At 40.7% G+C, this 12,240-nt stretch overlaps 1 protein-coding gene across 3 annotated transcripts in view; it reads left to right on the top strand.

The window, feature by feature from the left end:
- Positions 1-12,240, top strand: part of LOC135546021 (LIM and calponin homology domains-containing protein 1-like) — a 164,779-nt gene that overhangs the window by 57,958 nt on the left and 94,581 nt on the right. For all 3 annotated transcript variants that reach the window (XM_064974077.1, XM_064974078.1, XM_064974079.1), the window contains exon 2: positions 6,451-6,521. In XM_064974077.1, the coding sequence (XP_064830149.1) occupies positions 6,451-6,521 (71 nt within the window). The remainder of the gene's footprint in view (positions 1-6,450; positions 6,522-12,240) is intronic.

Raw genomic sequence — 12,240 nt, forward strand, 5'->3', positions numbered from 1 at the left:
TTTGCGGTGAGACTCGAAATTGAGCTCAGGTGCATCCTGTTTCCATTGATCATTGTTGAGATCCATCTGTGGTAAATTCAATTGATTTGACATAATTTGGAAAGGCACACACCTGTCTATATAAGTGACCCGATTCAGGAAACTAGGTTGCAAGTCACAACTTCACAAGAGAGCCGTTTGAACGTAATATGTTTTTAAATCAAAATGCGTTTTTTGGCAGAAATGTCTTCTGAAACATATGAACTTTCATGGACCTGAATAACAAACTTGTATGCCATCTGTAAATATAAATACAAGCCTTCACATGGCAGACCAATCCAAACTCCTCTCTCAGTATGTCCAACCCATTCTTTATCTCAGCCAATCATGGCTAGTGGGAAGGTTGCTGACTTTTTCTGTGGCTTAACCAACAAGGCTCGTAATTTAACAATTTTATTGGTATTTACAGATGGCATACAAGTTTTTTATTAAGGCACATGAAAGTTCACATGTTCCAGAAGGCATTTCTGCCAAAACAACACATTAAAAAATAAAACTTAAAATGTCTCTCCTGTGAAGTCATGATTTGTGACATATGCCGAGTTTCCTGAAACGGGTCACAAATATCTAATTTACAGAAGTATTTGCACCCCTGAGGACCCGCATGTTATAGTCACCTTGGGCAGAGATTACAGCTGTGAGATTGCAGCTGTCCTTCTGGTCTCCAAGAGCTTTCCACACCTGGATTGTGCAACATTTGCACATTATATCTTTTTTTATTCTTCAAGGTCTGTCAAGTTGGTTGTTGATCATTTCTAGACAGCTATTTTCAAATCTTTCCATAGATTTTCAAGCCAATTTATGTCACAAATGTAACCGGGCCACTCAGGAACATTTCATGTCATCTTGGTAAGCAACTCCATTGTATATTTTGCCATGTGTTTTAGGTTATTGTCCTGCTGAAAGGTGAATTAATCTCCCAGAGTCTGATGGAAAGCAGACTGAACCAGGTTTCCTTCTAGGAAAACTCCCTTGCTGATGACAATCATTTCGCTACACTCGCATTAACATCTGCTAAACATGTGTATGTGACCAATAAAATCTGATTTGATTTGATTCAACAAGCATACCCATAACATGATGCAGCCACCACCATGCTTGAAAATATGAAGTGGTGCTCAATAATGTGTTGTGTTGGATTTGCCTCAAACATAACGCTTTGTATTCAGGACATGTAGTTAATTTCTTAGATATTTTTAGTCTGTACAGGCTTCCTTTTTTTCAATCTGTCAATTTGGTTAGTATTGTGGAGTAATTAAAATGTTGTTAATCCATCCTCAGTTTTCACAGCCATTAACTGTTTTAAAGTCACCATTGGTGAAATCTCTTGAGTGGTTTCCTTCCTCTCTGGCAACTGAGTTAGGAAGGACGCCTGTATCTTTGTAGTGACTGGCTGTATTGATACACCATCCAACGTGTATTTAATAACTTTTACCATCCTCAAAGGGATATTCAATGTCTGCTTTTTTTACCCATCTACCCATAGGTGCTCTTCTTTGCAAGGCATTGGAAGACCTTCCTTGTCTTTGTGATTGAATCTATGCTTGACACTCACTGCTCGACTGAGGGACCTTACAGATAATTGTATGTACTGGGGTACAGAGATGAGGTAGTCTTTTAAAAAATTATGTTAAAACTATTGCACACAAAGTCCATGCAATTTATGTGACTTGTTAAGCATATTTTTACTGCTGAACTTATTTAGGCATGCCATAACAAAGAGGTTGAATACATTTCAGATTTTAATTTTATAACCAATTTAGAACAGTTTCTACAAGCAGAATTCCACTTTAACATTATGGGAAATTGTGTGTCGAAACAAAATCTCAATTTAAAAAATGTTAAATTCCGTCTGTAGCACAACAAAAAATGTGGGAAAAGTAAAGAGGTGTGAATACTTTCTGAAGGCACTGTATACTGTACATGTTACTTTATAAAACCATGATCTCTGGCTAGGCTTTGCCGAATAACACTAGTTATTCACACTAGGATTTAACGGGAATATATGGGAATGAACGGAAATATATGCAAATTAATATTAATAGCATTTAAATGTAGATGTTTTTTGCATTGGATATATTTACCATATCCTGTGGAGACAGAAAGAAACCTTTTACCTTATCATAAGTAGACATAATTGCAAATGATTAAATCCTTCCAAAATAATACAATTGAGTTACGAATTAACTTTAGTTAAATGAGTTGACTCTTCACATGGAATGATTTCCCTGAACAGCAAAAGAAAGGGAATATTGAATGATCCCCAATGATCCATCTCATCTCCCAAAAACGTTTTCAACATACATCTGTAAAATGATAGTCTAGAAACTAAAGCTTTGGTTGTCTTCCTCTCAGGCTTCCATGTCTTCTCCCTGGACCTCCTCAATGTCCACTTCTTAAACATAATAATACCCAAACACAATTCCATGTACAGATACATTTTTAAGCAGTTAGATTAAACAACTCCTTTGTAAAATACATTTTTTTAAATGAAACATGTATGGAAACAGGTGAATTAACACTCATTAGTTAGCAGGCTCGAGCAAGCTAAAACCCACATGGTAGCAAAAACTAACTAGCAGAAATGGTAAACAAGTTAGAAATTATTTAAACACACTTTGCTGTAGGCTACTATTTACTAGTTAACAAAAAATAATGTATGTCATAAAATGTTTTCACCCCACCCAGTATTGTAATCAAAACTTACAAGAATGCATGTAGTCCTTGGCTCAGACAGTGTAGTAGTGTGGGCTCAACAGCATTTCATTAGTCTGCAAGATCTTGAGAGTCAGCTGTACATGTGATGGAAGAATGCACTGTGCATACAGAGGGTTACAATCCCATTGAATTGGGGATAGTTTAACCAAAATTTGCCACAAGACCTAGACTTGCCTTATGTGTATCCCACAAAAAAGGTTCACTGTTATAAGTTAACTTAGAATTCCCCAAAATCCCGGGTTTATCTTCCCATGGATAATTTCAGGAAAAATTTTGGAAATTTACCGGAACGTTTCCGACCCTTTTCATCCCTAGATGGGACATCATACTACACTCCTGCAGTCACGGAAACATGCCTTTCGTGAACCTGGAATTACCGGTTATTCATTTGGGACAGGTAGCTTTCCACGGAAATACCCCAGAGATTACCATATGGTAATAGTTCTGTTTTCATTGGCTGGGCCCTATGGGTCCAGTTAAGTCTATTTCCAGAAAGAGAGACATCTGTTCAGGAAAATGTTGGCCCTTTGATGGGTCTTATGTCACAGGATTTTGTCTAAAGGGCTTTTGACTTTTGAACTGGATTAAAGGGTTTTCAACTTTGAACTAGACGAAAGGGTCAATTAGACTTTGGGGTCAAACTCTCCTGGGCGCTTGACCCCAAGGCCATTTTTACTCAGGGAGTTGTGTGTTTATTCAATTGAACCTGTCACAGTACAGTAAGGCTCCAGTCTAAGGACCCTCCCTTGGTGTGCTAGGAACTAATTCAGCTTTTACTGCCGTGTTAGACTATAGCTTCCTGATACAAGTCCCAGAGGGGCTATATTAGCCAGGAATGGCCTGCTTTAGCGATCAGCCCCCCCCCCCCCCCCAGCCAGAAATCTCTATGATGAGGTAAGCCTGGGTGTGGTGGTGGGCCTAAGGCCTGCGCGAGTTCTACCAGCTTCCTTTCAGTTTTAGCGGGTCTCTGTGTTGTCTGTGTGTCGAGGCAGCTCGTATGAGACAAGCAGACATGCAGGAATTACAGGGTCTTTAACAATTACAGTGGCTGCCAAAAAGGGGCCAGGCAAGGAGAAAAACAGAGCCCCTCAATATTCTGAGCCCAGACGTCCAATTGGCCAATCGCAGGCGGTGTTATAGCCAGCCTCCAGACCAGGAAGACTTAATGCAGGTTTATGGACGTAACCCCGAGGGCAGTGCATTTTGAGGCTGTGGCTTGAGGCACTTTTATTGAGCTTTGTTGGTTATTTACTTCATAGTTGTATGTGAAGCCATGTGTCGTCGTCGTATTTTCGAGCTTCCCAATTTCCTTTAAAAGAATGATTCTTTAGTGACACACATGTGTCGTCGTCGTATTTTCGAGCTTCCCAATTTCCTTTAAAAGAATGATTCTTTAGTGAAACAAAACTGCTGTGGGCCAGTTTGCGTGAAACAGCCTGGTTGAATGAGTGGGTGCAGTTTTGTCCCTCTGCTACAGTACATTGCAGCTCTTTCTGTGTGGTAAAAAATAACCAGATGTCATACTGTATCCCCCAGCCCTGTTCAGTTGGTGAAACACAGCCATCTGCTGATGCCCTCTATGCCTCGAGTCCACATCAGGTGAATCAGTGGACACCAGGTTGACATAAGCCATTATTCAAGCCTGGTAGACATTGCCGTTACCCTCAATTTTAGCTCATGTGTTGATATATCAAGGTCATCACCACTAGAGTGAAATATGCTGCTGTATTAAAGCACATCTAGGCTGATACTTTACTTTGGAGTCTGACACTGTATTAGTCTACATTGCACTATATTATTATAAACTGAAAACTATACAGCAATTCAAAATGATGCTCATAATTTGGACCAAATGCTTTCTGACAGGTTAATGTTTGGACGTTTGGACCTCACACAGTGACACAGGCCTCCCAAAAAGAATGTCGTCTCTCATCACTTTTGTCGTCAATGGGAAGACAATGCCGGGTTCACAATTCTCACCCACCGTATGAATAGTCGTAGTGAATGGCCCCAACGTCAGCACACTAGCCGGATCTGTAACACACACACCAGGTGGTAGGGCTTGTTTCACCCACCACCCAACACAGATCAACATTTTGGCCTACTCACTGACATACAGCAGTCCGTTTATTTTGTACACCGTCCAAGTCCAAATGAGCCAAAGAACTGACAGAAATGCACACCCCAGCCAGCCAGTCGTTGTATATCCCCAATCTCCACACATTTTCCACAGCTGTACTAATAAATGTATCAGTCAGGGAATTTAATCCCCTAATTGTTTTGGCTTCCAAATGAACGATCCAAAGATAGGCTACTTTTTAAATGGCTATTCTTTGCTATGTGAAAATGAATGACTTTTAACTTTGTCTGGCTCTTACAAGTCTGACAGCGGGGAGGTTAGAGGTGTTTTTTGAGTGAGGAGAGATTATTAAAGTAAGTACTGCTGATATTTGAGTAAAACGGTTGTAATTAGTTTTTGTGTGTGTGTGTGTGTGTGTGTGTGTGTGTGTGTGTGTGTGTGTGTGTGTGTGTGTGTGTGTGTGTGTGTGTGTGTGTGTGTGTGTGTGTGTGTGTGTGTGTGTGTGTGTGTGTGTGTGTGTGTGTGTGTGTGTGTGTGTGTGTGTGTGTGTTGTAAACATTGTGTTTGCCAGGATTTGGGATGTGTGTGAGGAGGATGTCCTTCTGTACACATAACCGTCCAGGTTAGAGGTCAAGGAACCTTGAAAGGTCAAGAGGTGAACAGGTACTCTAACTTGCTGAGGTTTCCATCATAAGTTGTATTAGCATGCTGACATTAGTCAATGCTTTCTCTAAGTGTTGCTCTGCTTGAAATTGGAAGGAGCTTTTTCAGTGCTTTTCTATGATACTGCACCTGATACCAGTCTGAAGTATATAAGCATACTGTCATCTTTGGATGCTAAAAAAATGTGTTGCAGTTAAGATTGAAAATAACAAATGTACATTTGAACAATACAGCCTAGCCTATACATCCAAATATCCTATTCGGATGTATAGGCTAAGCTAGGCTAGGCCTTAGACCACAGTGACAAATGTTGACTTAGTCCAGTCATGCAACAGCATGCAAACGTATAGCTTACCCCCACCAAGAGACCACTGAACTACTAGTAGAGATTAATCTCTTATGTCACAACCAATTAGTGGCCTGGAGCAGCCCCAGAGAGCGATTTTGTGGGGATGATGGCAGCTTATGTCAAGCTTGTTAGCGTACCGCTTGTTAGCTAGCGCTGTGAACTAGCAAGCGTTACCGAATAGACTTAGTTTCTTGTTCTCTTCCTCTTCGCTCTGGCGGTTTTATCTGGAGGTTTGTGGAGGAAAAGCTTTAAGCGCCAAGAACAAAGGTTATTGGAGTTTTTGGTTAGTGGACGATGATGTACAGTTTGATGTGGGATGCTCACTCTCTTTCATCCGCTTCGGCCGGCCATGCTTCTTCATGTGCTATTGAAGTAGCCAAATGTTAAAAAACATAGCATTTTGTAGTTATTTATCTTCAACTAAGGAAAGACGGGTGTTTTTGAAAGAGAAAAGACGGTGGCACACAGAGACAGAGGAAAAGGAATAGCTGATGCGCATGACTTTTAACCAACACTGCAGCACCTAAACTGTTGAAGGAGCAATGAGGAATACGAACAAGGGAGCTGACGCCATCTTTGTTTTTCCCTTTCTGATCGACAGGCGGTCACAGGCAGATGCTTCGGTGACAAGGACTTCAGGGGAGGCCTGGAGAACGGGATCCTGCTGTGCGAGTAAGTGTTCCCCATCGTTTGCAACTCCTTCACGTTACTGTAGGCAGTGTCCTCAGGTACGTTTCCCCTTGTGGCTCGGCACAATAAGTGTTGCCTTTATCGAGCAATTTTCCCAAGCGCTCAAAGCACTTTATGCACAGATTATACTGTACAGTAGTAGCCTAGCATGCCAGACCGTGTGGTGCAACTGGGGTAATCAAATCAAATCAAATGGTGTTTGCCACATGCGGCAAATGAAACAGGTGTAGACCTTACAGTGAAATGCGTACTTACAAGTCCTTAACCAACAATGCAGTTTTAAGAAAATACCTATAAAAAAAGAAATACGTATAACAAGTAATGTTAATTAAAGAGCAGCAGTAAATAACCAAGTTTGGCTTTGTTAGCCAGGCTAACTGTACATTACGTGCACATTTTATAATGTTGACTATATATGTTTGGGCTATAGACCGACAGTTTGAGTTGAGTGACTTGGGCTTAACACCGAATTTGTTGCCCAAAATGTCACGCCTTGGTCTTAGTATTTTGTGTTTTAGTTAATTAGTTGGTCAGGCCAGGGTGTGACATGGGTTTATGTTTGTTGTATTTCTTAGTGGGGTTTTTTAGTTATTGGGATTGTGGCTGATTAGGGGTGTGTGTTGCATAGGTTTGTCTGCCTGAGGCGGTTCTCAATCAGAGTCAGGTGATTCTCGTTGTCTCTGATTGGGAACCGTATTTAGGTAGCCTGGGTTTCACTTTGTATTTCGTGGGTGAATGTTCCTGTCTCTGTGTTAGTGTTCACCAGACAGGCTGTATAGGTTTTTCACGTTCCGTTTGTTGTTTTTGTATTTATAAGTTATTTCATGTATCGTCATTTGTTTCATTAAAGACATGAGTAACCAACACGCTGCATTTCGGTCCGACTTTCTTGCGACAAATGAAGAACGCCGTTACACAAAAAATAAGTCAAAAGACATTGGTCCAGAGTTATTTACAGTTTTTTTTGATTGCTAAACGACAGTGGGCACAACTGGAGTCACATGTGCAAAACTCTAACTACAGTCTGCACTACCAACAGTCACCTGAGCTAAACAGTTCACATTACCTGCAAAACTCATTCCAAGCAACACAACTCTTAACACATGGCTCAAAACACGCTCAGAGCAGCCAAACACTATGCACAACCCTCACTGAGATAACACACACTCAGAACACACTGAGAGTAAAAACACTAGCATCAAACACCAATACAGAAAATACAAACTTTTCATCTTTACAGTTTGAACAATTTCATTGACTTCATACAAAGTAATATTTTCTTCAAAGAAAAGAGTGACATTCTTTCACATGATTTATTAAATTTTTTAGAACATAACAATTCTTTAAGGTAAATGAAAATTAGCGGTTTGCTTCAATAGTCTGTAGTAATTTACGGAATTACAGTAATGAGAAAAAAAGTGTAGAAACTAAAAGTACATACTGTAATTCGAACACATAATTGAGGGGCTAATCCTGCCTCTCTCTAGCATCAGGCCACAGGTTTTCTTCAACATCACATCTAATGTTTTCTCTTGCCATGCACCTGGGGAAGAACCTTCTGGAGTGCCTTATCCATCCCTGGCAGTCCTCTGGACTCGTGTCCTCACATCCGGCACGCATGGCTTCCAAAAGAGACATTTGGTCATGTGGGTGGTGACCAAACACTTTCCACCTCCAGGCAGAGAAAAACTCCTCTATTGGGTTGAGGAAGGGTGAATATGCAGGCAAGTACAAAACCATAAATCTGTGATGTGCTGCAAACCTATCTGTGACAGCTGCAGAATGGTGAAAAGCAACGTTATCGCAAACTATGACAAAAACTTGGGGGTTTCTTACTGGCTCCCCCTGTTCTGCTGGCACTAGCTGAGCATAGAGCTGTTCTAGGAAAGCTATAAGCCTTTCTGTGTTGTATGGGCCAATGAGTGGTGTGTTGAGAAGCAAACCATCATTGGCCATTGCTGCACACATGGTGATATTTCCCCCCCTTTGGCCTGGAATCTCCACAGTGGCCCTTTGACCTATAACATTCCTTCCTCTGCACCGTGTTTTGGCAAGGTTAAATCCAGCTTTATCAATAAATACAAATGAATGTGGTCTTTCCAGTGCTTCCACCTCCATTACTCTCTGAAAAACAGTAAGTGCACAGTTTTACTGTAGAAATGCTAGTATTTTTTTTACTGTAAATATTTTGTATAGCTGTGTACGTAACCTCAGACGTCTTACCTGGACATATTGGTATCTTTGCTCTTTTACCCGTTCACTGTTTCTCTCGAATGGTACAGTGTATAACTGTTTCATTGTAACTTGGTGTTTCTTTAGGACTCGAGCAATAGTTGTTGTGCTGACAGAATTAACATTTTCAAATATATCATTATCAGCCAGCACTCGATCTTGAATCTCCCGCAGTTTTATTGCATTGTTGACAACAACCATGTCAACAATAGCATTTTCCTGCGCATCTGAAAATATTTTTCCTCTTCCCCCTGTTGGGGGCAGCCTTTGGGTCCTGTTGTAAAAATATATTTTACAGTCAAACTTACTGTAATATATATCTGTGTAAATATTCTATAATTGCAATACAAAATAGATTCCTGTAATGTTTTCATTTACTGTAAGGATGTAACTCTCACCTGTTTGTATGATGGAAAATTCGCATTACAGATGCCACTGTGAATCTTTGCAGATTGGGTTGCAACCTCAACCCTGCCTCTCTCAATGAGAGACCATGGTTCACGACATGGTCTATAAGTGTAGCCCTTATTTAATCTGAAATAACAGCTCTTTGTCTTCTTTGTCTTCCTCCACGCATCTGCCCTCTCCCTGCCACCCTTCTCCCTCCACGAACCCATCTTCCTTGTTCCATTTCCAAAATGAGTCTTTCTGAGCTCTACCTATATATACTGTAATATGTGTGTGTGTTCACTAACAAGTCTAAAACAAGACACCTGCTTAGCCTTTCAGCTGAAATTGCAATCAGCAGTGTTTGAAAGGCACAAGGCAGAAATCTATTCCGTTTTGAATGTGTGGTTCACAGTTTTGACAGCAGTGTGTAAGCGTTTGAACAAAGTGCTGTAAATCCACAGTGTTGTGCAGGTTGTGGTTAAAGTCATGGGATAAGTGTGTAGAGTTTTGAAAACTGTGTTCAAGCAATGAAAAACGAACTAGAGTTTGGTCCACATGAACTGCTGCTGTGCAGACTGTAGTTAGAGTTTTGCACATGTGACTCCAGTTGTGTCCACTGTCGTTGAGCAATCGAAAAAAACTGTAATCCCTATTGCATCTCCTAAAAGCATTTGAATAAGATAGAGACAGTAAATAAACAAATAAATAACTACAGTGAACTACTCATTGAGTCCTCAACCCTTTTCCTGTGGTGTATAAATCACATGCATCCTCCCACCCAGCCTGTGATAAAAGTGTCAGCTACATACTTCACATTGTGTGAACACCTGTGTTATGGCTATAGTCTCTACTCCCCCCCCCCTCCCTTCAGACATGTTCCTCATCCTGTGGACATAACATACTTTACTTTACAGTGGAGTAAATCTAGGAGATTTATAGGTCTCGGTCCTCCTTCTAAGTTCCAGTGTGTGGAGTCTGTTTGTGTGGTGCAATTCACAGACACCCTAGGGATTTAGTACAGCCCTTCTGGAGACTATGATGGGGCTTGAGGTGCTTCCCTGCGGTCAACTCAAACAGATTGGTCATCTTAGGTGGGTGACAGGCAGTCTTCAAATGTGAATTGTGTGTCTCTGCTGTCTGTAAGCTGTCTAACTGTGTGTGTGTGTGTGTGTGTGTGTGTGTGTGTGTGTGTGTGTGTGTGTGTGTGTGTGTGTGTGTGTGTGTGTGTGTGTGTGTGTGTGTGTGTGTGTGTGTGTGTGTGTGTGTGTGTGTGTGTGTGTGTGCATGCGGGATAACAGTAATTATCGAATTTATCATGTTAAAAACATTGAACGCATTCCAGGCCAAATAAACATTTATTTTTATGGAAATCCATGCAGAATTGTAACACCGCCATTTAGGGCTGGGCGATATGACGATATATATCGCGTGACGATAGAAAAACGTCTATCTTTCATATTATGCTCTATCGTTTATTTCATTGTGTTGCAAATCGCACTCCTTAAGGCAATATCTTTCGTCAATTGGACGACGCTTTGCGGCACGTGTGGAAGGGAATTTTGCAACACCAACAAACATGGAGGAGAGTGAACGTGACACAAAGCGCGGGAAGACACGGAGCTTGTACCTAAAAGAGGGGCTACTTCGGTCGCGTGGACGTGGTTTGGGTCTGAAAAGTCTGACACGGACCAGAAAACCACCCTCCCAGAAAACCACCCTCTCAGAAAACCACCCTCCCAGAAAACCACCCTCTCAGAAAACCACCCTCCCAGAGAACCACCCTCTCAGAAAACCACCCTCCCAGAAAACCACCCTCTCAGAAAACCAACCTCTCAGAAAACCACCCTCCCAGAAAACCACCCTCCCAGAAAACCACCCTCTCAGAAAACCACCCTCTCAGAAAACCACACTCTCAGAAAACCACCCTCCGCAAAAGATGCAGCAGGCCGGTCAGGCTCAAACACCACTAGTCTCTTTTACCACCTACGCAAGAATCATGTGAAACAGTACGGAGAGAGTCTAGGATTGAGACCCCCCCCCCCAAAAAAATGCTGTAACGTTCATTCAAACTTGAAGGAGTGTTTTGTTTACTTGTTATATTTTAGATATTTATTTGTGAGCCTTATTTTGCTGCTATAGTTTAAACTGGAAAGTGTTCCATGTTTACATTTGGTACAGACCAATATTTGTTAGGCCTGTATTCATTTGTTTGGTTCTACAATTCAAACAGTTCTACGATTAAAGAGTTATGTTTGGTTTTGTCACGCCCTGGTCAAAGTATATTGTGTTTGTCTGCATTTATTTGGTCAGGCCAAGGTGTGACATGGGTTTTTCGTGGTGTGTTTTGTCTTGGGGGTGTATAGCATAGTCTATGGCTGCCTGAGGCAGTTCTCAATCAGAGTCAGGTGATTATCGTTGTCTCTGATTGGGAACCATATTTAGGCAGCTATATTCTTTGAGTATTTCGTGGGTGATTGTTCTCTGTCTCTGTGTTTGTTGTCACCAGATAGGCTGTATTGGTTTTTCACGTTCCGTTTGTTGTTTTTGTATTGTTCGTTTTCATCGTTATTAAACATGTCTCAAAAATACCACGCTGCATTTTGGTCCGCTTCTCCTTCACCAGACGAGAACCGTAACAGGTTTGGATATTTTAGACCATATTCACGTTTTAGGCCAATTTATTTTGTTTGCAACTATAGTTGAAGTATTTTCTATTTACCTTTTTAGATTTTAGATTATATTATTCATATTTTATATTTTGTCACATGCTTAATTGAACATTTGCACAAAGGTTCTAAATAAAAGGAGAAATATTCAAATATGAGTAAGTACTTTTTATTTGTTGAGTATAATTCCAAATGTAATAAGAAATAGGCCTTTACATGTGGTCATTTTATATAAACTATTTTTTCATTGAATTTACGGGAAATGTGCTGTATCGTGATATGTTTCGTTATCGGAATATGAAATGACCTATATCGGGATATGAGATTTTGGTCATATCGCCCAGCCCTACCACCATTGAATGATCAGCTTTTATCTTACCATATTGTCAATAACCCCTATCACAGAAAAATAC

The sequence above is a fragment of the Oncorhynchus masou genome, chromosome 9 (genome assembly GCF_036934945.1).
Source record: "Oncorhynchus masou masou isolate Uvic2021 chromosome 9, UVic_Omas_1.1, whole genome shotgun sequence".
NCBI lineage: Eukaryota > Metazoa > Chordata > Actinopteri > Salmoniformes > Salmonidae > Oncorhynchus > Oncorhynchus masou.